This window comes from Oncorhynchus gorbuscha, linkage group LG25 (assembly GCF_021184085.1).
Source record: "Oncorhynchus gorbuscha isolate QuinsamMale2020 ecotype Even-year linkage group LG25, OgorEven_v1.0, whole genome shotgun sequence".
Taxonomy (NCBI): domain Eukaryota; kingdom Metazoa; phylum Chordata; class Actinopteri; order Salmoniformes; family Salmonidae; genus Oncorhynchus; species Oncorhynchus gorbuscha.
The window spans coordinates 33,839,812-33,867,783 of record NC_060197.1 but is presented as its reverse complement, the minus strand read 5'-3'; the positions used below and the strand labels follow the sequence as shown (position 1 = coordinate 33,867,783).

Genomic DNA, 27,972 nt, shown 5'->3' with positions numbered 1-27,972 from the left:
TTTTAAATCTGCATTTGCAAACATTTCTAAAAACCTGTCTTTGCTTTGTCATTATGGGGTATTGTGTGTAGATTGAGGATTTTTAAATTGATCAATTTTAGAATAAGGCTAACGTAACAATGTGTAAAAAGTCAAGGGGTCTGCATACTTTCTGAATGCACTGTATAGCCTACTTTTGGATTTATCATTCTGTTCTATTCAGATATTTTTGAGACTCCTTTTATTCACTCGCTGCCTCCCTTCAGCTAGAATTACTCTTCGCTATGATTTGACTCAACTTCAAAATCTCTGCCATTTATGAATAATTAGACGGTGCAAACAACCCATTCGGAGACTTTTTTTAAAATGTTATTTTTATACAGACGTGCACACAGCAGAATCTACCGAGGTTATTGTGCTAGAGACTTCAGTGTCGGCTCGCCAGGTGATAATGATCCCAACTAGCTGACGACTGCTTTCTTCCCAAGAGGCACAGTCAATGGATGGGCAAACACCAGTCTGACCAAAATGTGTTATGCAATCCAGCGTCTATTGTAGTCATTATAACAAGATAGTACAATATGTTAATTCATCCTTATGTATATGATATGAATACCTTACTCAATGAGTGAATGATTTGTTTTCGATTGGTCAGTACTACGACTATATACACTGAGTAAAAAAAACATTAAGACACTTTCCTAATATTGAGTTGCACAACCTTTTGCCCTCAGAACAGCCTCAATTAGTCAGGGCATGGACTCTACAAGGTGTCAAGCATTCCACAGGGATGCTGGCCCATGTTGACTCCAATGCATCTCACAGTTGTCAAAGTTGGCTAGATGTCCTTTGGGCGGTGGACCATTCTTGATACACACAAACTGTTGAGCGTGGAAAAACCCAGCAGCGTTGCAGTTCTTGACACAAACCGGTGCGCCTGGCAACTACCATACCCCGTTCAAAGGCACTTAAACATTTTTTATTTCCCATTCACCCTCTGAATGGCACGAATACACAATCCATGTCTCAAGGCTTAAAAATCATTATTTAACCTGTCTCCGCCCCTTCATCTACAGTGATTTGAAGTATATTTAACAAGTGACATCAATAAGGGATATTAGCTTTCACCTGAATTCACCTGGTCAGTCTGTCATGGAAAGAGCGGGTGTTTTTAACGTTTTGTACACTGTGTAGGTACTTTACTTGACCAAGAAATCCATGTCAAAATCTGTAAGTGAAATCTCTAAAAGGCCTTATTGTACGTAGATAATCTCTTTACATGCGTCTGTAGATCACTGCACTTTATTGCTAGTTGATTTCAAGAGGTGATAGTGCCACACTTATAGCCTATTGTATTGACACCCCTCAATTCAGTGCTCCATTCCTGTTAGGGCACAATTAGTATTGACTCTTCTCAGTCACCTGAATTCACCAATGCACCAAACTGAGAGAGAAATGGATGTGTGCCATGCATGGACTAAAATTTAAAAGCTGTTTTGTAGATTTAGTATCAGATTACTCATGAATAAATCATCCACAGAACAAAGTAGTGTGGAGTGGGATCTGGGTGGGTGGGGGTGTTATTTCTGTGTTTACTCTAGCAGGTTAGATCCAAAATAATCTCTTTAAAAGGTTGGAAAAACCTGCCTGTGGAGAGATGCCATACAATGGGACATGCATAGAGAAAAAAAGGCCTTTGTCATGTGGTGTCAGCGTTTGACTCAGCCCTGCCCAATTTGTGAATTTCAGGGATCCCTTCCCTCGCCGGAGAGGTGACGACTCCAAGACTGACATCTTGCACTCCTCTTTCTCCTATGGTAAGCACTACAGGGTAAAGTCTCCCCTACAGTAGGTACAGATCTAGCATCCGCTTTCCCTCCAAACACTGGTAATTCACCATTAGTTGTCCGGCCTTCCCATGATGCTTTGTGCCAGTTGCCTTTCAGCTCTTCACGTACACAACTCCTTATTCGTTTTGCTAGTTTTGTACACCTGCTTCTCAGGTACTTTTTAATGATGTTGTCCTTGTTTGTTAGTTTTCAGAAAAGCCATCTGGCAAAATTCTCACTTTTGCCCAAAGCAAGAACACGCAAAAATTATTAAACGAGGCAGCTGTCCTAATTTCAAGTCAATATTTTGGCGACCTAGATGAGCCCTCATTTAGACTAAATGGATTGTTGTGTATAAGAGGCAGCTGAACCTTTCCGATGGTAGGAAATATAATTTTCTGTCAGCCACTATGTCTGATATGGAGGGAAGGAAGACTGGTGGCGTCCTTATCATCAGAGAATGATAATCTTTGTCATTAGGTCCTAAAGTTTAATTTCCCCCGATAAGTTTAATGTGCAGTATAAGGTCTAGCGATATTAAGAAACGCCTCTGGGTAATTTCCTTGATTTATGGTCCCATCAGTTGTGCTAAGGTCATAGCCCAATGGTGGAGATTCTGTAAGGAAGCACATGTGAGACCGATTCCTCATTTACTGGATCTGACCTTTTCCAGAGGAAAGTTTGTGTTCGGTGCAGTGCACAGAGTAATATGATGTGTCCTGCCCTGAACAATGCATGTATGAACATGAAGTGGTGTGGAGAGGGGTGAACATCAATATAAAGTGTTTGGTAACACTTAATCAACCAGTTTCAAAGAGAAGTAGAACAAATCAATAAATCCTGTGTCGGATTGATGATAAAAAGCAACCATCTTTTAGTACACATTTTTTTTCCCAGAATTAAAGCCAGGTTTACAACTAGCTACAATCGCTATTTTTTTTTGTCCCCAGACAGGATAAAGGGAGATTAGCTGACATGAATAGCGGCAGGGTGGTTCGCCACTCAGTCTAAGGGTGAGAACGTCTAAACGAGTAAAAGGTGCATGACAGCCCGCTTTGAGTTTGCCAAAAGGCACCTAAAGACTCTCCGACCATGAGAAACAAGATCGAACTCTTTGGCCTGAATGCCAAGCGTCACGTCTGGAGGAAACCTGGCACCATCCCTACGGTGAAGCATTCTGGTGGCAGCATGCTGTGAGGATGTTTTTTCGGCTAGTCAGGATCGAGGGAAAGATGAACGGGGATGATAGTGGACATCTTGAAGCAGGTGGGGATAACGGTCTGAGCTAGCGACAGATTTGAAAATGTCAGAACACAACAGCCTAAAGGACACAGAGTATGGTAGCTACTTCTGTGAATTTGCGAGGCATGTACACAAGACAGAGATTTTTTTCCAATAGAAACTGAATCTTAGGAGTCGACTCCTAGCTGAATCGATTCTCGAGAGGATTTGAGGACCATTGCTGACAGCAGCACAGCTCTGTTGTGAATTCATGTTTATTTTTATACATTTTTCTATCCGTTTTAAGCGAAAACTGGTATAAAAAAAATGGCAGTTTAAACGTTTCTTTTTCTCCATTTGTTACATCCCTAGCTCAGACACCCCTTACATATACTCTCTGATTTGCATCACATGTTACCACTGTCTGACCCATCTATTCCACCAGAGAAAAAACATCGTTTTGTAATGCTCCAATCTACGGCAGCCCTTTAAACACCCGTCACCAATTCTCAGAATTGAAATCCACGGAGTTTGTCCTTACAAAGCAGGGATGATGAGCGAGCTTGCGGGGGCCTCCCAGCTGTGCCCAGCTGAGCAGAAAATGCCACGACCGGGCCTGTCAGAAGGTGGAATTCCCTCATGCACATAAATAAAATGCCATTGTCTGTGGCACCAAATATTTTCTCCTCCCCTCCTTTTATTGTGTCCCTTCTTGATAACAACGAATGCGGTGAATGCGAGGTCTCAACCAATGTTTACAGAGGGAAGGTGGGTTGGCTTTATGTAAGTTTGGTGAGCTGACTAAATGAAGCGGAAAAGGGTAGTGTTTTGTCAGCCCTGTGCTAGCCCTTGAGCGTCTTTGTATGCAGAGCAGAGCAATCCATGTGGAAATACTCCCTTGGCAAGGAAACAAATGCTTTTAAGCCTTAATGTATTTTTCACCGCTGGGATTTCTGTTCCCCTGCTTCCCCCCCCCCCTTTTTTGAAAACAGTGGTGACCAATGAAATAGATTTTAATATTTTTTTTTGTAGCTTATTGCACACACAGTAGGACTACAAAATAATCAATTGATTTAATTGTTCCGGCACCATGTTGATTCATTGCCTTGCACTTGGCTTCCGTGATATTTTTCTGTAACAAAATGTCATATTTCCGATTTTGCGTCTCACAAAGACACTGGGGTTGGAACTTAAAATATCAAATTTGGAGGGGTCTCCCGGGTGGCGCAGTGGTACTGCAGCGCCAGCTGTGCCACTAGAGACTCTGGGTTCGCGCCCAGGCTCTGTCGTAACCAGCCGCGACCGGGAGGTCCGTAGAGTGACGCACAATTTGCCCAGCATTGTCCGGGTTAGGGAGTGAGAGATATCCTTGTCTCATTGCGCACCAGTGACTCCTGTGGCGGGCCGGGCGCACTGCGCCCGGCCTGCCACAGGAGTACACAGTGTTTCCTCCGACACATTGGTGCGGCTGGCTTCCGGGTTGGATGCGCGCTGTGTTAAGAAGCAGTGCGGCTTGGTTGGGTTGTGTATCGGAGGACGCATGACTTTCGACCTTCGTCCCGAGCCCATACGGGAGTTGTAGCGATGAGACAAGATAGTAGCCACTAACAATTGGATACCACGAAATTGGGGAGGAAAAAGGGGGTAAATTTGGACTCCTCCTTCCTTAGGTGCTGATATGTATTTTGATTCGATACTGTGATTTTATTGGGATTCGATGTCCCAAGCATATTGTTCACCCTATGTCTGCTGTAGAGGGACAAGAGAGAGCCATGAACACATTTTGATCAGTCATGGAAATAAGTGCTGAAAACAACTTTTCTCCCTATAAGATTAAGAACAAGCTATGAATGGAGTTTTGGTCCAGGTAAAGCCAATTGGTGCAAAAAATAATATAACAATATTGTCGATACAATATATCATTAAAAATAATATCCCGATAGCTACCTATTGATTTTGTTCCCCCATCACTACTTGTTGATAACTTGAGTGTTCGATGTTGTCACACTATTTGTGCCTGGGATGTTGCCTCTGCTCCCTGCCATTTGCAAATTGTATTGCAAGCTACAGTGTTTTGAAGTCAATTTGGCAGGAGTTCAGCTGTGGTAGTCTGGCCTGGGCTTGTGCTGCAGATAGGTCTGAGTAGATTCCAGAGGTCCATTAGGGGCTAAAATCCTTTTTAAAAGCACATGGGTGTGTGGGTGGGAGAATAGATGGCAAAACGATAAAATAATAATCTAAGATGTAAATCGTAAACACCATTTTAGAAACCACAAACCTTTGTTTTGTCTGGATATACAGTGTTACATCTACAAACAACAGTAATAAAAGTTGAGAACGTGGATGTCTCTTCTGGAACAGCCATCCAGATATTGCCCACCCAAATGACAGCGCTATATTCCCTGTTGCCGGTATGCCAGCCTAACCACAGCGTACTAAAATGGATGCAATGCCTTTAGAGAAGGCGTTCTGTGTGTGTGTGGCTTCGAAAGGTCATGGCCACTGGGGGGGAGATAAAGTCCAGCCGCTTCAAACAGCCATATCCAAGCAGTAAATCATGCCCTCACTTGATTTACTCCGATTGGCTCCCGCGGTTCCCCAGACGCTTGTCTGGAGACCATAGTCACGCGCTCTGCAGTGCTAACTGTTGTTTTGCTATAGTGTAAGCACAACATCCCTAATGCTGCCTGAATATGCCCCCTTAGATGAAATATGGACCTCTCTCATTAACAATGAAAGTCACATTTTGCAGTCGATAATTACCCGTCCATTTCAATGCACCAACCTCTGTCACCAAGACACAAACTATCTCTATTAATTAATGACAGCTTATTGCTATGTAGGTGTTAATTTGTCTGTGAAATACGGAAGATTTTGAGCAAACAAGTGAACGTCGTTGTGCTCAAGCATTTGTGGTGGCGTGTATTAGTGTGTGTCTAAGACTTTTCTTTGAGAGCAGGTCTTAGCTCTGCTGCTTCCACCTGTTGAGATGGAAAGAGTGCCTTTTGACTCCCAATGGATATCCAAGCACAACCAAGCCATGTCTGCTTTCTCAAGGAATTAATAGGCCTCTATTGCATATTAATTTCAAACATTCATTCAGTCAGGTGTGCTATCATCTCTCCCTTTTGTAATACTCATATATTTGAATGAACATAGTAAATAGAAGAACCTATATTCAATTAATGGAAATGATTAACATAAAGCCTTTTCCAGGCAGGGTTTCTCTCTGTCCTGTACCAAATGACATCCTATTTCATATACACTGAGTATACCAAACATTAGGAACACCTTCCTAATATTGAGTTGCGCCTCCACCTTTTGCCCTCAGAATAGCCTCATTTCGCCGGCGCGTGGACTCTACAAGGTGTCGAAAGCATTCCACAGGATTGCTGGCCCATGTTGATGCCAATGCTTTCCACAGTTGTCAAGTTGGCTAGATGTCCTTTGGTTGGTGGACCATTCTTGACACAAACCGGTGTGCCTGGCACCTACTACCATACCCCGTTCAAAGGCACTTAAATCTATAATTAACCTGGCTCCTCCCCTTCATCTACACTGATTTTGAAGTTGATTTAACTGGTAACATCAATAAGGGACCATAGCTTTCACCTGGTCAGTTTGTCATGGAAAGAGCAGGTGTTAATGTTTTGTACACTCTGTGCATAGTACACTACTTCTGACCAGTGCTTTATGGGCCTGGTAGTGTAATATATAGGGGATGGCGGATTGGGAGTTGGGTTGTAAATGCTCCCAGGCTTAGCAAGCCCATTGACACCACTTAATAACAAGCCAGTGACTTATGTGTTAACCTTTTCGTTAACACCCTCAGAGTACACATTAATATCAGGCCTTTTTAGGTTTAATGTTCTCAGACCAGGGTCTCATCAACACACCTATAAACCATACAGAGTGGATGGATTACGTTGAGTGGTGAGATTTATGGACAATATGGACAGGGTTGGGGTTTAAAGTGATGCTAGAAATGTTTTGTATAATTTCAGCTGGTAGTTTTGAAAGTAGTGATCGTGAGCCACAGTTGTGTATAACGCCATCCTTTTCACATCTGTTTGTTATGTTCTGAAAAATAGTTTTTTTCCACCCTGCAATTCGTATAATATGTTACAAATTGTCATTTGTACAATATGTTACACGTGTAGGTGCTTAAGATCCCGTTCAAACCCTTTTGATAACAATCTCAAATGACTTTGTGGCCAAATGGTCCATTATTCCCTAATTGAATTTGAACAAATTGCCTAAGTAAATGTGGTTGAAATGATTGATTCATGTCTCGAAGTACAGATGTTGAGTTTAAAACTGAACCTGAGCAACGCGAAGAGTGGAAAGCTTGCGAGATCCTGTATTTCTTTGTCCCTGCCATCCATACCACCTTGAGTTATATTCCTCTGATCTGTGTGCTATTGGTGTTTCAAGCTGGAACAGGAACCATTTATTAGATGTCAATAAATACTCTTGGCAGTTTTTTTTGTCCCCTGATCACTTTGATCACCATCAGTTCACATTTAGATTTATTGAAAGCTCTACATTTTTACCATGGTTAACTTTTTTCTCCTCCCATAATTGATTCGCACCAGAAACTGAATTGCAATGTGAATGCAAGTATGATTGATGTTGCGGATTTTGAAGGACTGCAGATCAGCAGAAAACCCTGAGGTCTACAAATCTTGGCTCTGCAATCTTAAAATTGAAACGTCTGACATTGCCTCATTTTGCTGCATCAACACAGCTACTTAAGACGTTCAAAGAGCTGTCAACATTCTGGTGTTATCATAAAAAAAAACAGGTTGGAGTTCGTGATGACACGTTTGATATTTGAAAAATCACCTTTAGCTCAAAGATGCTGAGCTATGATGGTAGAGCTTTTGAAACAAAATGACATCACTACTGTGATTTAGTAAGATGATGATTTGATTGGCTTTCGGCACATGAGATGGTGTCCTTTTCGGCTGCTCTGTGTAGTCCCATTCGCTGAAATGGTACCTTCAAAACCGTCAGCGCTGGAACACAACACTGAATGACGTACACAAAAACACCAGAGGCCATAGTCAATCACAGAGAGTAACTGGTTTTCAAAGTGGATGTTCTCCATTTGGATTCATCCAGTAAACAAATGTGTTTTAAGTGTCGTTGTGAGGAAATTTAATATATATTAGCGGTTTTGATTCTATAAGGACCCAAGCTTACACATATTGTTTCTTATGCCAGCACAAGCAACTTAATGCAACAGTTTTTTGAACTATAGAATTGAACTTGTGGTGCCCCTAACTTCTAGAAAATTAACCAAAACCACATGAATTTATTAATGCACCCTACCTAAATTACTTTGTGGGTCTCTAATGGTTATATTTGTAACACTAAGGGAAAAGTGCACCACAATGCTATTAGTGACCCCGACTCTGCCGTTAATCACTTAAGATATTATTCAGCCATTGATTAATATCTAGTCTGATTGCTGATGTCTGTGCGACGAGGGATCTCTGTAAGCAGTGACCGCAGCCGCCTCTTTGTTATACAGCAGCTCCTCTCCCCGTTCCCTCAAGTTCTCTTGGCAACAGCCCACAACACCGTAAAGAAGAGGATTTGCTACAGTAAGGCCCAATGTAGTGGAGGGCTGTAAACTGCATCCTCGCTTTGTTTTTCATGTTTGGGTTGCTTGTCCACATTACAAATCAACAGCGTCAAATTGAGAATCGCCACACGGACTTTAGCGGCTTAAAAACACGCAGCGTTGGGAGGGGAGGGAGAGAAAAAAAAGAATGAAAACAGAGCCTGGACTCTGGAGTCCGATCCCAGCGTAATCATAGCATGCCAGCAGAAGGGATTTAGACAGTAATGCTCCTCGGAGAGTGCAAAAAAAAAAGGGGGGGGGGGTCGAGTGTGCTGACGCGCCACAGATATCATAAACCACTCGCTCACCTCTCCAACCCAGTCAGCTGTTCAAAGCCCGACACAGTGCTGCAAACACACTCACCTTGTCAGTGTGCTTATATACTGAACAAAAATATAAATGTAAATTGTTGGTCACATGTTAGAACTGAAATAAAAGATCCCAGGCATTTTCCATATGCACAAGATTATTTCTCTGAAATTTTGTACACATATTTGTTTACATCCCTGTTAGCAAGCATTTCTCCTTTGACAAGATAATCCATCCACCTGGCAGGTGTGGCATATCAAGATGCTGATTAAACAGCAGGATCATTACACAGGTGCACCTTGCGCTGGGGACAATAAAATGACACTAATGTTCAGTTTTGTCACACAACACAGTGCCACATGTCTCAAGTTGAGGGAGCGTGCAATTGGCATGCTGACTGCAGGAATGTCCACCAGAGATGCTTCCAGAGAATTTAATGTTAATTTCTCTACCATAAGCCACCTCCAATGTCATTTTATAGAATTTGGCAGTACGTCCAACCAGCCTCACAACTGCAGACCACGTGTAACCATGCCAGCGCAGGACCTCAACATCCGGTTTCTTCACCAGCGGGATCGTCTGAGACCAGCCAGTCTGTCAGCTGATGAAATTGAGTTTGCACAACCAAAGAATTTCTGCCCAAACTGTCAGAAACCGTCATAGGGAAGCTCATCTGCATGCTCGTCTTCCTCACCGGCGTCTTGACCGCAGTCCGGCGTTGTAAGCATAAGCTACGGACAACGAAAACAACAGTTTTGGGCCATTCATCCATCGCTATCACCTCATGTTTCAGCATGATAATGCACTGCCCCATGTTGCAAGGATCTGTATACAATTCCTGGAAACTGAAAATGTCCCATGTCTTCCATGGCCTGCATACTCACCTGACATGTCACCCGTTGAGCCTGTTTGGGATGCTCTGGATCTCGCCAATATACTGCAACTTAGCACAGCCATTTGAAGAGGAGTGGGACAACAGTCTACAGGCCACAATCAACAGCCTGATCAACTCTATGCGAAGGAGATGTCGCGCTGCATGAGGCAAATGGTGGTCAGACCAGATACTGACTGGACTTCTGATCCACGCCTCTACTTTGTTTTAAAGGTATCTGTGAACAACCGATGCATATCTGCATTCCCAGTCAAGTCAAATCCATAGATTAGGGCCTAATTTATTTATTTCAATTTACTGATTTTCTTATGAACTGTAACTCATTCAAATATTTTAAATTGTTACATGTTGCGTTTATATTTTTGTTTAAGTTCTCACTTTGCGTTAGCAGGGATTAGCATCGTTAACCTGAAGGCAAGCAAATGGGCATCGGCTTGGTACTTCAGCTCTGGCTCCCTTTGAGGGTCCTCAGCCTCGCTCATGCCGGGTCAGACAGTGGTACACAGGGGGCCCGGGGGCACTCTACCAGACTGCCGCTCTACTTTGATACCTATTCCCCCAGCAGCTGGCTAGGCCCTTAACATGACCCCAGTTAGATAACATGTCTGTGACCCTGTTCGAACATGGGATCAAAGCAGAGGCACAGCAATATTTGAGTGGTTTGTGTGTGTCAGTGAGGGTAAGGTTTGATAATGTATTTAGAGAAGTAATTTTTGGTACTTGATTCAGAATATGGCAGTGTTGTTTCTAAGTGTTTTGGGCTAAGCGTTTTTGTGTGTTTTGTATGTTTTACTAGATATAGAGGAACATATGCCAACTATAATCAGTCTTACAATAGCAATACATTCATACCTTATGTCAAATGCTTTAGCAAATTTGTAGCAATTTACCAAATCTAATGAATGTATTAATCTATTCCAGGTGAACACCCAGCAAAGTTTCCAGACCTGCAAGAATCACATCTCCTAAAATTGAGTCCAAGTTCCCAAAGGTAAAACATGGTCATTGTACTAGTTTCGGTAGAGTGAAAGGTTTCTTTCTTTGATTCTTTACTATAACTGAAAGGTAATGGAAACAATTGACCCATTTTGATGTGCCAGTATTGATGCTTGTGATGAAGTATTACATCTTATTCTGGATAGACTGTTTTCCTTCAAGTTTGAAAATATATTGATGCATGTCCTATTCTCCTTGCGGCAGAAGAAGAGCCTTCCGATATACGCATGGGATTCTGGAGAGGACGGAAGGTCTGGATGACGAGCAGGAGGATAACATCGATGGCAGCCCCAGCCCGGTCAGCCCTATCCCCCCATACCTGCCCAAGACCAGCACCTCAGAGTGGAACAGCTACGACGACTTCGCCGGCTCCTTCTCCGAACAGGAAGAGACCAAGGCCCTGGTAACCAAAGACCGCTCCCCCCAGCCCCACTACCACATCCTGACCCCACATCTCCCTCCCAAGACCAATGTCCACCGGTTGACAGACCAGTCGGGGTTCTGTGCTCCCCAGCTCCAGGAGCCCATTTGCACAAGCGCCAGGAACGAGGCCAAAAACGGGCCGATACTCTCCCAAACCATCCTCCGCAGGTGGATTGAGACGCCCGTCGAGCACAAGCTCTCATCAGACGCTAGCTCCAAGTCAGGCTCGTTGGACCAGGACCGGAACGATCTGTCGGCCAGTGAGAGCGGAGAGGAGAAGGTTCCCAGTTCAATGCCAGGGGACGACACGGACGACCTAGACTCCCCGGTGACAGGGGAGATGGTTCTACCTATGGGCCTCCCCACCACCTACTTCTCTGTGGACAATTGTATGACCGACACATACCGGGCAAAATACCACCAGAGGCCCGCCCTGCACATGATGACGAACGCTAAAGGTGGGGAACAACACATGTCGTCTGGTGAGAGGGACCTGGGAGAGGGAGGCCTACCCATCCCAGAATCCCAACCTACAGAGCCCCCCAAGAGCCAGCCTGAATCAGGTAACTGGAGCTCTCTGTAGATAATTTGCCATGGAAAGTGGAAGACACTTGGAGCCCTAGTTGTTTGTGGTCATACCCATGTCACCATTTGTGGGTTTTAAAGTGACCAAAGTGAAAGCATGTTTTCTACTATAGATTTTTGGGTCATCAATAAATGTTATAAAAACTTTAATTAGAAGTCTATTACAGGGGTGAATAATATATGTTCCTGTCTTTTGCAGGTTACTACTCCAGTAAAACTATAGCTAAATGGAATCCTGTAACACCCAAAGGACTTGATGAACATGGGTTTCTATGATGGAAATTCTACTGTTGAAGGGGTCTGGTACGAAAGCCACAGTTAGAAAAAATGTAATCTCCTTCTACAATTTTTGAATCCTCTTACGGTGATGCTTATTTGCTTGTAGAGATGTCATATCAGAAGACAGACATGAATCTGGAATGCCAAAGAGATTGGTAACTCCCAGAGGCAGTAAAAGTCTGAAGAGTACTCTTCAGTTCAGCAGTAGTCTCAGGAGTCTTATGCCATGCCTGCACACCGGTCTTCATGTGATTGGGATTGTGGCCACTAGATGGCAGCAGCAGTAATTGTGGATTTGCACAGTAGAAAGCCAAAAATAAATTACGAAAGAGGATCCAAATCTAGGATGGTTCTTGGTTGATGCAGGGAACTGCTCGAACTTATTTCCAAGGTCATTCACAGGTTGGCTCACTGAAGAATGTTTCCCACGAAACCACTTTTCCCCTCACAGGTGATCAAATAATCTACATGTAACAATAACAATAACTCAGCTCTAACCAATTTACACTTTAGCCAGAAAATCTATGAAATGCTTGTATTTGTTTCTCGAATTACGGTCATTTCATTTTTCTACAGTGACTGCGCAACCTCTGCCTATGTAACAATGTAACAAGGTGAGGTAAATATGCCTTGAGCAGGTTTTTTACTTTTAATGTCCAGTGGTGATGCAGTCATGGAATAAGGGAGATTCAGTTTGTGTGCACTTATGCATTGTTTTTGTAGGAGCACTACTTTAAAATAAGTCCCAAGGGTCCCCCTATGTGGCCACAGAGGAACCTAATCTTGGGTGAATCTGTTCCAGTCCGAGGTTGAATGAGTGTTTTAAAGGCCCAGTGCAGTCAAACTTGCTCTCCCTGTGTTTTATACAGTATATATTTCCACACAGAGGTTGTGAAATTGTGAAAATTATAGTACAATTTTAGTGTAAAAGCTGTTTGAAAAGACTGCCTGAAATGTCAGCCTGTTGTGGTGAGACTGAGTTTTGACCTGCCTGTTGACATCACCAGGAAGAAATTAGTTGATTGACCAGTTCAAAAGAGTTCCAAACCTCTGCCAATAACAGCTAGTTTTCAGTTTCCCGACTCCCCACTCAGCACTCCCATAAGGTCCGATCAAAATTCTTGCTTGAGAAATTGCTCTTTCCTAAGAGGCAATTTTAATTGAAAACAAATCACAGTAAAGTACTTAATTGTGACCCACAGAATTTTATATTGAGATAAAAACAGCTACTTGTTAGGAGAGAAGCATCTCAAGTCATTGGTATCTGGCGTATGTTCTAAGCTGCCTTTTTAACCCTGCCATTCTAGGGGTGTATTCACTAGGAACCAAATGGATGAAACGGGGAGTGACTAACCCGAACTTGTTGAATAAGAAACAGTCATTTTTGTTAAATGGTTTGTACTAACAAATACACCCCTGACAATTTGCTGCTGTGTTTTATATGGCTTTCTATCCCCAGTTCAGATCGCCTCTCACACTCCTTTCCAGATATAAGCCTCATTGTTCGCTCTTTTAATGTTTCTCCTGTCACATACTGGGCAGTGTGTTAAAGGTACGTTACTTTTCATGTTGTCAAACCATGCTTCTGTTTGTCTCCTGGGTCAAACACGTGTCAAATTCATTTAGATGTTCCTGTAGAATGGAACCAATTGAATTTGTTCCAAAAGTCTAAACTCCAAGCTAAATCCAACCCACCTCAAATTTGTAAGTATTTGAAATATGAATTTGACCCAGGTCTGTTTGATTTACCAAAACCTCAAGAATGGATTGATTACTGGATGTAAGGATTTTAAGAGTGAGGTAAATGAAGTAGAAAATTTCCGCTTCTCTGCAGGTATTGTTCTAGTTTGACCCAGAGATTATCACAACATTGCCTACATGCTATGCCATTTTTTTTCATGGCGGACCATTCTAGTGATGCTGTAAGAAAGTAATTTGTTGTAAATGTTTTAATATATTGCTCGGCAGACTTCACTGCACAGTGCCTTTCTAGTTTTCTACGTCAAGTTGAAATAGGAGCCGTCATTTGTACAATGTGTCATTTTTCTAGATGTTTTTTTTTAACATTTAATTTCATTTTTGATTAACAATTGTTTAATAAATAATTATATTTAACCATAGCCATGTTCAAGTTTTCTAAATCAGTTATTCTCATATAACATTAATGTACATAATTATAATATCCATAATTATAGATAGACTACTTGGTAAATATAATCTCTGGAAACCTGAACCTAAATCTCACAAACATATTTTATGACTATGCCTGAACACGAAAGATTAGTGTAAATGTAATCAAACAAGTCTACAAAGATATAAACAAAAGAAACGTCCTCTCACTGTCAACTGCGTTTTATTTTCAGCAAACTTAACGTGTAAATATTTGTATGAACATAAGATTCAACAACTGAGACATAAACTGAACAAGTTCCACAGACAAGTGACTAACAGAAATGGAATAATGTGTCCCTGAACAAAGGGGGGGGGTGATTTCAAAATCTAAAGTAAGTCAGTTTCTGGTGTGGCCACTAGCTGCATTAAGTACTGCAGTGCATCTCCTCATGGACTGCACCCGATTTGCCAGTTCTTGCCGTGAGATGTTACCCCACTCTTCGAGGCACCTGCAAGTTCCCGGACATTTCTGGGGGGAATGGCCCTAGCCTTCACCCTCCGAGCCAACAGGTCCCAGACGTGCTCAATGAAATTAAGATCCGGGCTCTTCGCTGGCCATGGCAGAACACTGACATTCCTGTCTTGCAGGAAATCACACACAGAACGAGCAGTATGACTGGTGGCATTGTCATGCTGGAGGGTCATATCAGGATGAGCCTACAGGAAGGGGACCACATGAGGGAGGAGGATGTCTTCCCTGTAACGCACAGCGTTGAGATTGCCTGCAATGACAAGCTCATGATGTTGTGACACACCGCCCCAGACCATGATGGACCCTCCACCTCCAAATCGATCCCTCTCCAGAGTACAGACTTCTGTGTAATGCTCATTCCTTCGACGATAAACTTGAATCCGACCATCACCCCTGGTGAGGCAAAACCGGGACTCATCAGTGAAGAGCACTTTTTGCCAGTCCTGTCTGGTCCAGCGACGGTGGGTTTGAGCCCGTAGGCGATGTTGTTTCCGGTGATTTCTGGTGAGGACCTGCTTTACAACAGGCCTACAAGCCCTCAGTCCAGCCTTTCTCAGCCTATTGTGGACAGTCTGAGCACTGATGGAGGGATTGTGTGTTCCTGGTGTAACTCGGCAGTTGTTGTTGCCATCCTGTACCTGTCCTGCTGGTGTGAGGTTCGGATGTACTGATCCTGGGCAGGTGTTTTTACGCGTGGTCTGCCACTGCGAGGACGATCAGCTGTCCATCCGGTCTCCCTGCAGCGCTGTCTTAGGCGTCTCACAGTACGAACATTGCAATTTATTGCCCTGGCCAAATCTGCAGTCCTCATGCCTAAGGCACGTTCACGCAGATGATCAGGGACCCTGGGCATCTTTTTTTGGTGTTTTACAGAGTCCATAGAAAGGCCTCTTTAGTGTCCTAAGTTTTCATAGCTGTGACCTTAATTGCCTAACGTCTGTATACTGTTAGTGTCTTAACGACCGTTCCACAGGTGCATGTTCATTAATTGTTTATGGTTCATTGAACAAGCCTGGGATACAGTGTTTAAACCCTTTACAGTGAATATCTGAGTTTACATGTACTGGAAGAGTAAATAGGAAGGCAACAGTAAAATTATACAAGGAGTTAAGTGAAGTTAGTGCAGTGAAAAACTTGAATTAGAATTTTTCTAAGAAGCTATTTAAAAACATTTTTTTAATTTAATTGAAAACAACCACAGCAAGGTACTTACTTGTAACCCAGAAATGATTTGATATTGAGAAAGAAAATGCTGCAATGAACTTAAGTGATACATGGAGAACGAGAGGCTTAGCCATGGAGGCTTGGAAACGTGAAGCTCTGCTACCATCTAGATTAAGGTAAGCCCCGGAGGAAGAGGAACATAAACCGGGCCTATAGAAAGTCTACACCCCCTTGAACTTTTTTTCACATTTTGTTGCATTACAAAGTGAGATTAAAATAATTATTGTATTTTTTTTTGGTCATTGATCTACACAATACTCTGTTAAAGTGAAAATACAATTCTACAGATTTTTTTTTTTAAATGTATAATTTAAAAACAAATATAGTTGATACATAAGTATTCACCCCAAGCCTAAATTAGCTCAGATTTAACTTTAACTTAACAAATCAAATTCTATTGGCTAAATGTGTGTGATATAGTAGGGTTTGTTATCATTTCTTTATGACTACCCCATCTTATGTCCCACAAATACAGTACATCTTTAAGGTCCCTCAGTCAAGTATTGAATTTCAAGCACCGATTTAACGACAAGGACCAGGGAGCTTTCCGAAAGCCTCAAAGAAGGGCAGTGATTGGTAGTTGGGTAACAATAGAAATCAGACATTGAATATATTTGGTCCAGTTAATAATTACACTGTGGATGATGTATGAAACCACCCAGACATGTCAAAGATGCCGTTGTCCTTCAGAGCTGAGATACAGGACAGGAATGAGGCCATTGGTGATTTTGAAATGGCTACAGAGTTCAATGACTGTGATGGGACAACTGAAGATCGATCAACAACATTGTTGTGGCGCCACAATAATGACCTAAATTACAGAGTGAAAAGATTAATACAAAATATACAGAATACAAATATTCCAAAACATGCATAAGTATGCAACAAGGCACAAATGTAATACACTTTTTGGCCAAAATGCAAAACCTTATGCTTGGGGAAATCCAACACTATACATAACTTAAGAAATGTCTCCTTATTTTCAAGCACAGTGTTGGCTGCATTATATTATGGGTATGCTTGACAGGATTTTTTTTTTTAGGATGACAAGAAACAGGATGAAGCTAAGCACAGGCAAAATCCTAAAGGAAAAGCTCCTTGAGTCTACTTTAAACCAGAGACTGGGAGAGTAATTCACCCTTCAGCAGGACAAACCTACAGCACAAAGCCAAATCTAGACTGGAGTTGCTTACCAAGAAGACAGTGAATGTTCCTGAGTGGCCAAGTTATAATTTTGACTTAAATGTGTTGGAATATCTATGGCGAGACTTAAATAGCCAGGATCCCCAACTCCTTGACAGCACTTAAATCATTTTGTGAAGAATAATGGGCAAATATTGCACAATACAGGTGTTCAAAGCTCTTATGAGACTTAACCAATAAGAGTTACAGCTGCAATCACTGTCGAAGGTGTTTCTAACATGTATTGACCAGGGGGGTACTTATCTAATCAAGTTGTTTTGTTTTCCATTCATCTTTAAAAAAATAAATGTTTATAAAACATTGACAAAAAAGAAATACATTTTTAATCCCACTTTAATCACAAAGTGTGAAGAAATTCAAAGGGATGTAAACTTTCTATAGGCATTATATCTACAGAGTGTGTGTCCACGTAATATCTCCTTTCACCTAAAGTGTACACTGGTTTACTACTTTCCAAAAATCTAACTGGACTGGAGGAGGCATACCATATATATTTTTTTATATAATAGAGTTTGTCCGCACAAAAATGTTTACACCACCATTGCGATTATTTATGTACATAAGAATTATGTTGTATCACAAATGGCTGTAAATCACGGAGCCAATGAGCCTCTATAGATCCTCAAATGAAGACATTTTCAGCAAATGTTGCCGACGTGCACTCCTAAGGACATTGCACCATCTTGTGGCTTTAATGGGACTGACAACCTTGTGCATAAAGACGGTAGCTCCATGCACTTACCACAAATTCCTAATTTTGCCGCATTGTAAATTGCTCTACGTTGCTCTTTTTTAAAATGGTCATTAGCACAGTATACATGATCCCAATGTTTGCTTCAAGACAGCAGCAATTAAAATGTTGTTGTTGATTGTGCTGATTTAACCGTGTCGTGCGCCATAGTTTCAAAACTCAATGGATCGTCCTAACGCAATGACATATCTGAATTCTGCGATCTTCATGCATGTTCGCTCAACCGCACTCCGATCCCAAAGTTACTTTGTAGTAGCAGGTTAGAATTTGCACAGCAGTTTAAGAAAACGAACGGAGCAGGTTAACCACTTTGCATCGAAGTGCTGCGAATAGAGTCCCATCTCCAACTGCAGTTGCACGTTTTCAAATGAAACCTGCCGACCAAGCCATTGCCAATAGGTTCATGATTCACAACTGAGCACTACTTGGAGGAATGAAGTCAGGATTGAAGAGTCAGGTACCGAGAGACTGTCTGGCTTAGGCTGCTGTGACATTTCAACCTCCTGTGTCATATTACTGATTTCATCCAACTCGTTCAGGTGTATGAGGGATCATGAAACATGTGAATGCATTAGGGGGTGTTATATATATATATATATGACTGAATTGCAGACATGAATTAACTAGCTTCAATGGGATTTACGTATGACCTTGACAGTTGACTACAGAACGACTAACAATTGGTGTTATACCCGACTTTCGAGAGTTCTAGTTCTAGTATCATACTCATAACTCGCCTGGGAAATGCTGCACATTCCAACACAGGTGCCAGTGTCAAACCCAACAATTCCCCCATCCAAAAGTCACCGCATTGGCCACAAACAGCTACAGAAGGATCCGATAGGGAGGGAAACCGGTAGGTGATGTGGGTTTTAGATAAAGCGCTAACTCAAGCCTCCATTAATGGGCAAAGACAGACTCCCCGGCCGGTGCGCTACCAGGGCGGGACGTGGTCTGGAGAGCAAGCGAGCCACCACTTATTAAGCAGGTGCAACAGCTCCCCCGATACCCAGGCGTGCGCTAACTCGACGTTATCCCCAAAGATAGTTTACTCTGAATATTGTCTATGTTGTGTTTACAATAAACTCCGCGACGTCGATGTCTAATCAACCATGTTGTTCTATCTCAAACTCAAGTAACGTTTACAGAACGAAATCAATGAATGCCATATCACAACAGATATAACCCAACAATAACGGCACTGTCACACTGTGTGCTTGCAGTTAGTCTAACTCTCAATGTAGCTCTAGCTAGATTACAGTAGTTAATTAATTAAGAGCCTGTGAATTAGGGAAACCCCAAATCCCAATTGAACCTCTGGTTAGATCCCCGTGCCATATTTTCCATACCGAGTTCTAGCGTGCTGCGTGTACCACCTACTACATCTAGTCACTTGTAAAATGTTGATTCTTTAATTCTTACCTTGTAATTAGCCTATGTTTGTCCCGAGTAAACGCAAGATTTTCTTTGGGTGCTTTCGCTGTAGTTAAAAAAAAAAGACCGTCAAATTGCACCCGGAAGTTAGAGACTTGCCACTCAATACATTCTTAAATATATATTATTTAACACTTACTGTTTACCTGTGCTTGTCCTGATTTTTATGAAGTTGTCAGTTGGAATCCATAGTTGTTCTTTAAATAAAAAATTGCATTCTATGCATCCCCTGCCCAAACTTTAAAATCTTCCATGCAACTACGGTGTGCTTCTTCTCTGTTGACATAGGCTCTTTTGGCAGAGGTCATGTAAAATGTTACATTTATCCAAAACTACAGATTTCAGCACCCAAAGAAAGGAATACAGGACAAACATAGGTACATTTAAGAATTTACATTTTTACAAGTATCGACTGATAGTGAATCAGTGTAATTGGCTTCACTCCACTGACACTAAACTCCGTAGAAATATGGACGGAGTTAAGTTTACATACGGATAGACACCTTATTTGGATACGTTTTCAGACCCTTTGCTATGAGACTGAAAATTGAGCAGATCCTGTTTCCATTGATCATCCTTGAAGATGTTTCCACAACTTGAATTGAGTACACCTGTGGTAAATTCAATTATTTGGACATGATTTGGAAAGGCATACGCCTGTCTATATAAGGTCCCACAGTTTACAGGTGCATGTCGGAGCAAAAACCAAGTCATGAGGTTGAAGGAATTGTCCGTAGAGCTCTGAGACAGGATTGTGTCGAGGCACAGATCTGGGGAAGGGCACCAAAATATTTGTGCAGCGTTGAAGGTCCCAAGGAACACCGTGGCCTCCCATTCCTTAAATGGAAGAAGTTTGGAACCACCAAGACTCTTTCTAGAGCTGGCCGCCTAGCCAAACTGAGCAATCGGGGTAGAAGGGCTTTGGTCAGGGAGGTGACCAAGAACCCAATAGTCACTCTGACAGAGCTCCAGAGTTCCTCTGTGGAGATGGTTGAAACTTCCAGAAGGACCACCATCTCTGCAGCACTCCAACAATCAGGCCTTTATGGTAGAGTTGCCAGACGGTAGCCACTCCTCAGTAAAAGGCACATGACAGCACGCTTGGAGGCACCTAAAGACTCTCAGACCATGAGAAAGAACATTCTCTCGTCTAATGAAACCAAGATTGAACTCTGCCCTGAATGCCAATGTCTGGAGGAAAGCTGGCACCCCTCATCACCTGGCCAATACCATCCCTACAGTGAAGCATGGTGGTGGCAGCATCATGCTGTGGTATGTTTCTCAGCGGTAGGGACTGGGAGACTAGTCAGGATCAAGGGAAAGATGAACAGAGCAAAGTACTGAGAGATCCTTGATGAAAACCTGCTCCAGAGTGTTCAGGACCTCAGACTGAGGCAAAGGTTCACCTTCCAACAGGACAACAACCCTAAGCACATAGCCAAGCCAACGCAGGAGTGGCTTTGGGACAAGTCTCAATGTTCTTGAGTGGCACAGCCAGAGCCTGGACTTGAACCCGACCGAACATCTCTGGAGAGACCTGAAAATAGCAGTGCAGCGACGCTCCCCACCCAACCTGACAGAGCTTGAGAGGATCTGCAGAGAAAATGGGAGAAATTCCCCAAATACAGATGTGCCAAGCTTGTAGCGTCAAAGCCTAGAAGACTTAAGGCTGTAATCGCTGTCAAATGTGCTTCAACAAAGTGAAAGGGCTTCCAGCCAATAAGCATGAAGTATTTTCTCTAAATATCACTGGCCTTTTTTTAAATGGTCTTTACTCTTTTAACTTTCCCTCCATCATTAGTAAGCATTTCACGTTATATTCTACACCTGTTGTATGGCTGGTTGTATTCGTCACATGTGACAAATAAAAATGTAGTTGATAAGGTCAGAAGAAACTACATTAGGCTATTCTCCTTCTCTTGCCCTTTAGAGGGCAGCAGAGGATAACAAAAACCAATGCCCTTGCACATCTCCTCAACACCCATCTACCCAAAACTATCACATAATCCATAACAGGCAGGTTAATTAAAGATATAAGTCTCACAAAAAGACATTTCCTCTACAAGATAAGGCCCCCTAATCTCATTAATCCCTGCATGCAATCAGCCTCAAACGTAATTAATAAATGTATAGATCGTTATTCGTTGTAGTAATTGCAGAGTCTCTCGACTACAGACCATTTTACTAATCATAGCTAATTAGTCTACCATCCCTGCACAATTTCTATGCAGAAATAGGGTATTGATCCCGGGACTGTCTCCATTCGCGCCTCGAAGAGAATGAGGCTGGATGGAAATTGCACGGCTCACTTCTTCTCTCCAATCTCTCTGATCCTATTTCCAGGTCAGTGCCGCGAGGTAGTCAACCATTATTTGACTAAAAACAAACTGACGGTGCCAGCTGGCTACTTTTTGTTTGAGAAGGAGAAGAGGTGAGATGATGCCTTTGCAAAGTTCCTGAAGCTAGTGATTCGGTGTCATCAATAATATCAACTATGTCAATGGAATGGTTGAAAATCGCAATTGATGGATATAAATACTAGACGTCACAATTCATTGATTTAGGTGGCTCTTGTGATGAATTTCTTGCAATCCCGAGGGGTGAGTAAAACTCACCTGGTGATCACAAAACCCCTATTGGTGAGACGTCACATGGTAAACCCAAAGGAACTAAGGTGGCCCTTTCTATCATTTCTGCCATCTGGGTAGCAGTCTACTCCTGATTGCATGGGTTGTTTGTCACACACAGAGTTTGGGTGTTTGAGTCTTGGCTGACACCGAGAGTTATGCGAGTATGTGTTCCCTCCTCTGTCTCGCTTCCTGTCAGGGCGGCTCGTCCTCCGCAGCTGGCTTACTTCATTAGGAGCCATCAGCCAGGCTGAGCACACTGTCAGAGCAGGCTTCTGCTTTGTCATTTCCCCCTCTCTCTCGCTTTCTTCTGTCTCTCTTTCTCCTTCCCCCCTCTCCCTCTCTCACCACACATCTCCATGTGATTCCTTACTCTGTCAACCTCCCTTAATCTCTTTCCCCCTGATAAATGTACCCCCTCTCTCACTCTGCCTCCCTCTCCCTCCTGTCCTCATCCTTCCATCACATCCTCCTCTAGTTTCTGTACCATATCTGTCTCTCTCTACACACAAACACACACACACCAACACAAATCCCCCAGGCCTATGTAGTAGGAACCGGATTATATAAAGACGCCTCTAATTTGGGGCAGTAGAACGTGTGGAATCTGATTGCTTTGGAAGATTTAAAAAACTGGGCGGGCTGGGGAAGTAAAGTGGTAGGGGTGTAGTCTGTTCCAGGGATTTACCAAATGTTGAGATTTGAGAGGGTGGCTTAATGGAGTACACAGAGAGAGCAGACTGGAGGCTAGGCTGGAGGTTTGAGACCACACACCGAAGAAGCTCTCTCCAGCAACCTTCCTCAGGTTGTATGTTGTAAAATGAGATGCTGCATATTCTGATACATGTTTGCTGTATTTGTTGATGGGTGTTCATTGAAAGACTGAACATGTTTAAATCTAGCTTGGGTCAGATATTTATCTTGTTGTTACTTGCCCTCTGAAATTTGAGTTGGCTGATTCTTTACCATACTACGATATGGAACAAAGGAACAGTATTTATTTTATCATATGAAGTCACTTTGAAGTCTCTTAATAAATAGGAAGCTCCCTGTATACGGTGTCTTGGACATGTCATGTCAAAGTTCTTGGTTCAACACTAGGGGGCAGTGATATACTGTTTGACATTTACATTTACACCACATGCACACGTGCTTCTCCCACTTGCATGCATGAAACGAGACCTTGTCAATGACTGTGACAAAGACACATACATTGACAAGAAACAATGTCTTGAGAGAGAAGAAAATGCCAATCATGGTGGCAACGTGTCTGCATTTCCCACAAGGCCAAGATGCCAGGCCTACGTTCAGTTTTAGTCACGGTGAAGCTTCCTGAAGGCGATGGCAAACCTTTGGTTGGAAGAACACTCGGGTCGGGCCACCCTGATTTCCATTGGCAGGTTAATTGACATTTTGCAGGGCCAAAGCTCAGACACTAGCAGGCTTTTTGTGAAAATATGTGGATTAGAGTGACAGAAAAAAAGGTAGGGAGCAAAAGAGAAGACAAAACAGTGTATTGGCTATCAGAGGCTTTCATGAATAAACTGCCTTGCTTTTAACTTTTGCTCTCTGGGACTGGCGAAGCACCGTTTAATTGCCATTTGAAGGGTTTAATCCCTTGCGAAGCTGAAACGCATTATTTTTCTCTCTCTCGACCGTTAATAATCTTCCCCCTTTTCCCTCTCAAAGCGGTCAAACAGTGTTAACGTATTAGCACTTTGACCCTGGTAGACAGTCTTTTCTTTTCTTTTAAACCACTTGCAAAATTGTTCACGACAGAGCTCGGTCGTCGTTGCTCAGGCCAGCACTCGGACAATTCACGCTTTAACCTTCATAGCTGTGTGTCTTTTGATTCTCGACAGAAGGGACATTGACTGCCCCGCCCTTATTCGCCATTCATGTTAAAGAGGAAGGGAAAGAGAGGAACACGTTTTAAAATGGAAGGATTTCTATTTCTAGAATGGAAGTGATAGATTTGTTGGGTATTACCTGGATTATATTTCTATTACTGCACCACAGGTTACCTTTATATGCTACACTGTGTTGTGCTATTCCACATTTTTAGCTTGTTTGGTGTGGCTTCAGGTTTTTTGTTTACCATCTACCCCAGGGATGGATGGGGTTGGGGGCCTCAAACAAATCTGAACTCATCATGAGGGGCCGCAGTGGTTCTCGGGACTGTGTACCCATATCCAATTCTACACAGGCAGTCAGAGCCCTAATACAATTGTTGTGAAATTCTACACATTTCCTGCAATTCTATACATTTTGCCATAGGGTGGAGTCCAATATTTTCTGTTTTTTAATATGATATCTGATGATCAATGGCCGACCCCCGGTCTGTAATTCGACCATTAATAGCTTGCCGCTAGACTAACTTCCAAATCTGAAAAAAGTTAGCTGACATGGGCTAATTGAGTGACTGTCAGTGACTGACATAACAAGAGAAAAACTGCTGATGCACAATCACATTTTGAAATTGAACCTTGTGCATTTACTACTGGGCATTTCTATCGAAAATGACCCATGGCCACCAACATGTGAAGTTTATAGAGGTATGTGAAATTAAATCTAAGAGTCTACATTTTGGGGAAATGAAGGCAAGAATACATTTTTCAACCATTTTCCATTTTAAAAATTAAGCATAAGTTAAGGCTTTGATTTATGGATAAACAGATGGAAAAGGGTTCTTAGAAATTGTTTACCTTCTGTACATTTAAGAAATATTGCTTTGTGCCTTGTAATTCCATTACCAAAAAGACACATTTTAAAGATATTTTCTCATTTCTCTCTCTCATGAGAGAGGACAATTAAAGTTCACAGAAGTAACTATAATGGTATACCTACCAATTAGTTATTGTCATTTTACTAATATCAATATTGTTTATAAATTATTAAGTAATTAAAACTGGTAATTCTGGTACCAAATTGGTAACGGAATTACCCAAAAATCTGTAACGTAATTCCTGCAACTGAATTGGATACAATGGGAAACTATAATAGCCACAAACCACAGTTGGGTCACCTGCTACAATGATCCTGTCCACTGGCATACTGTCATGTTCAGCTTATAACAATTCTCTTTGTCTTTCTGTCATCTGGACAACCCCTCTCTCTCCCTCTAGTTATTGTCACCTCTCCCAGCTCTTACTGACACCTAGCCATGAGCCGCCTTTCTTTCCATGTACTGTAACCAGCATCCTCACCTACTGAGCACTGACCGACACCAGACATTTATTTTGTTTTGTTTTACCTTTATTTAACTAGGCAAGTCAGTTAAGAACAATTTCTTATTTTCAATGACGGCCTAGGAACAGTGGGTTAACTGCCTGTTCAGGGGCAGAACAACAGATCTGTACCTTGTCAGCTCTGGGATTTGAACTTGCAACCTTCCGGTTACTAGTCCAACGCTCTAACCACTAGGCAGGCTACCCTGAAAAGTAGTTGACATATGGTCAGTCCGCCCTGGTCACAGATGGACTGGATCAAATCTGAACCTGTCACAGACTTATGTTTCACAAGTTTGGATAGGACAGTACAATACAATACAGTATAGTGAGTAGAGCACCATACAGTACAATGCAGTACAGTAGTACAATTCAGACAATACAGTACAGAAAAGTATAGTACAGTATATTGTATGGTACTCTGCTCTACTTTACTGTACTCTACTGAACTGTTCTGAACTCTACTCTATCCTACTCTACCCTACTCTGCTGTGCTGAATTGTACTGCACTGTACCCTACTGTGCTCTGCTGCGCTGTGATGTCCAAACTTGTAAAACAAGAGGAGAATAACATTAATATTCATAATCTTCCATTTCTGTGTAGTACAGATCAGGGACCTGTTAACGTAATTCCATTACCTGGTGTAAATCCATTTCACTTATTGTAGCTCAATAACCAAAATATATATATTTTTTCTCAGCAGAGTAGGGTAAAGCAGAACTAATCTCCCTGCAGGTGTAGTTTCCATGTGGACATTGCACAAACATGGCAAGCTTGAGTGTAGATACATTTATCAACAAAAAAATCCATGGGTGTGTTCGTGTTACAAAAACAATACATTTTCTGCGGTAAATGGGCAATAATATTGATTTGCTTAGAAAGAGAGTATGCCTACACTTTACCTACAGCCCTATGGGGGAGGTTATGTCTTCAAGTCTCCAGTGGGCGATGTAGTCCCTTCCATCTATGTATGACAGGTTATGGGCAGGTGCAGTCAGGTGGCAGGAATCGTGGAGAGTTTTCCTCAACCCATGGATCAAGGTGACCTGGTGACCAGTCACCCACTTGTATAATTGTAATGCTGAGTGCAAGTTCAGACATCTGTATCAACTGTATCAAACAAACCACCTCTCCTGTCCACCATATTTAGAAAAACAAGGTAGAGTTGGTACACAAAGCACTGATTACATTATCAGTGGTTGTTAGGTGAATTCCAGGACAGACAAAGGATAGTATTCTGACCTATGAGCAGATCAAATGTGACCATCCTGAAGTGGGACTGGTGCCTGCCACGTACTGCCTCAGCCATCTGCTCCTGATATGGTAGGGGGGTTCCCACAACACTGCTGAACAACAACTCTACCAGGTTTTGTTAGTAGCTTGTGAATTAAATCAAATATCATCAGTATACATATGTGACCAACCACCTGGATTCGGTCCTATATAGCAACATTTGAAATTGTGTTTTTTTTTACATTGGATTAAAGTAGATCATATATCATACACTGCAGTTGAGGAACAATGGGAAAGTAATTCTGCTTTGAAAGTTGGTAAACTTGTTATCCCACTTTTGAGAAAATGGGACTTTAATGTTTTGGCACACCTACTGGAGAGCCCTTCTTTGCCTACACCCATTCAGCATCGTTTACACCCTCTTAAACTTTAGACCAGTGGTGGGCCGTCAGGGCCAGCAAGGCCTTCTCTGCTGGCCTAAACATCATCAGAATATATATATTTTTTAATATATTTTCCCACAAATATGTATTAAATTATTCCCCAGAGTAAGAGTTACTCTTCATTTCATAGTGTTCCTCTTGGTTGCACTGCTTCCAGACCCAGGTTGAGATTTGGAGCGCTGGTCTTTATGTTAGATCTTTTATCCAATCATATTCAGCCATCATGTGTTGCCAGGGGTCTAAAATCTGCCCTCAGGCCTTCAGAATCAACAGTGCGGGTGCTTGTAGCTTAAAGTGAATGGAAATTCAAATGTAGTGTCAACCAATCAGCTTTAGAGTTGATAATTGTACGCCTGCTGGCTGGCTCCAGTGTTACACAGGAGCCAGCTAGCAGGCGTAGTGCGTGCACGTCTTTTGATTGGATTACCAATATTGAGAGGCAGGTCCTATATGGGCAGGTCTCAGAACTAGGAAACTGAAATTGATCAACTAATTAATTTGCGTACTACTAAGCTGTTTTTTCAACCCACAATGGCAGAAGGAGAAGATATCGATTTAGTCGAGGATATAATTATAACGCCATTCTCAAGACAAACTTTTCAAGAAAAGTTAGACATTGTCAGGAGAGGTAGACGCCGACGCTACAAAGCCTGTCACAGGCGGGAAAGGGGTTTGTTCGCCACTTTCAACTATGGGCGCTATCAATGACTCACAGGCTCCGAGAAGCACTGCAAACGGTACTGCTGGGAATGCCTATTATTTGCAAGTGATCGATTTAGTGTTTGGAGCCACACTGGCTTTGCAAACCTGAGTTGTCTAACCAAGGCAGCAACGAGACACCAAAGTACGGCTGGACACTTACAAGCAATGGTGCTTTTGAAAACTTTTGGGGACACCCGAGTGGATCTACAGCTCAACGAACAAGCGCGCAGGGCAACGAAGCTGCACAATGAAAACGTATTGTACTCTTCGCCTGCAATTCTCTGAATAGAAATGTCAATTTCAAGGTGACGCAACGCCTAGTTATACTGCGTTTGTCTAAA

General features: G+C 42.3%; 1 protein-coding gene across 1 annotated transcript in view; it reads left to right on the top strand.

Moving 5' to 3' along the window:
• The window catches only part of LOC124013728 (inactive ubiquitin carboxyl-terminal hydrolase 53-like), a 55,979-nt gene extending 41,717 nt beyond the window's left edge, over nt 1-14,262 (top strand). Inside the window, 4 exon segments of the mRNA XM_046328179.1 lie at nt 1,729-1,796; nt 10,781-10,850; nt 11,060-11,841; nt 12,063-14,262. Coding sequence (XP_046184135.1) covers nt 1,729-1,796; nt 10,781-10,850; nt 11,060-11,841; nt 12,063-12,139 — 997 coding nt within the window. The 3' untranslated portion in view covers nt 12,140-14,262.
• The last annotated feature ends 13,710 nt before the right edge of the window (nt 14,263-27,972 follow it).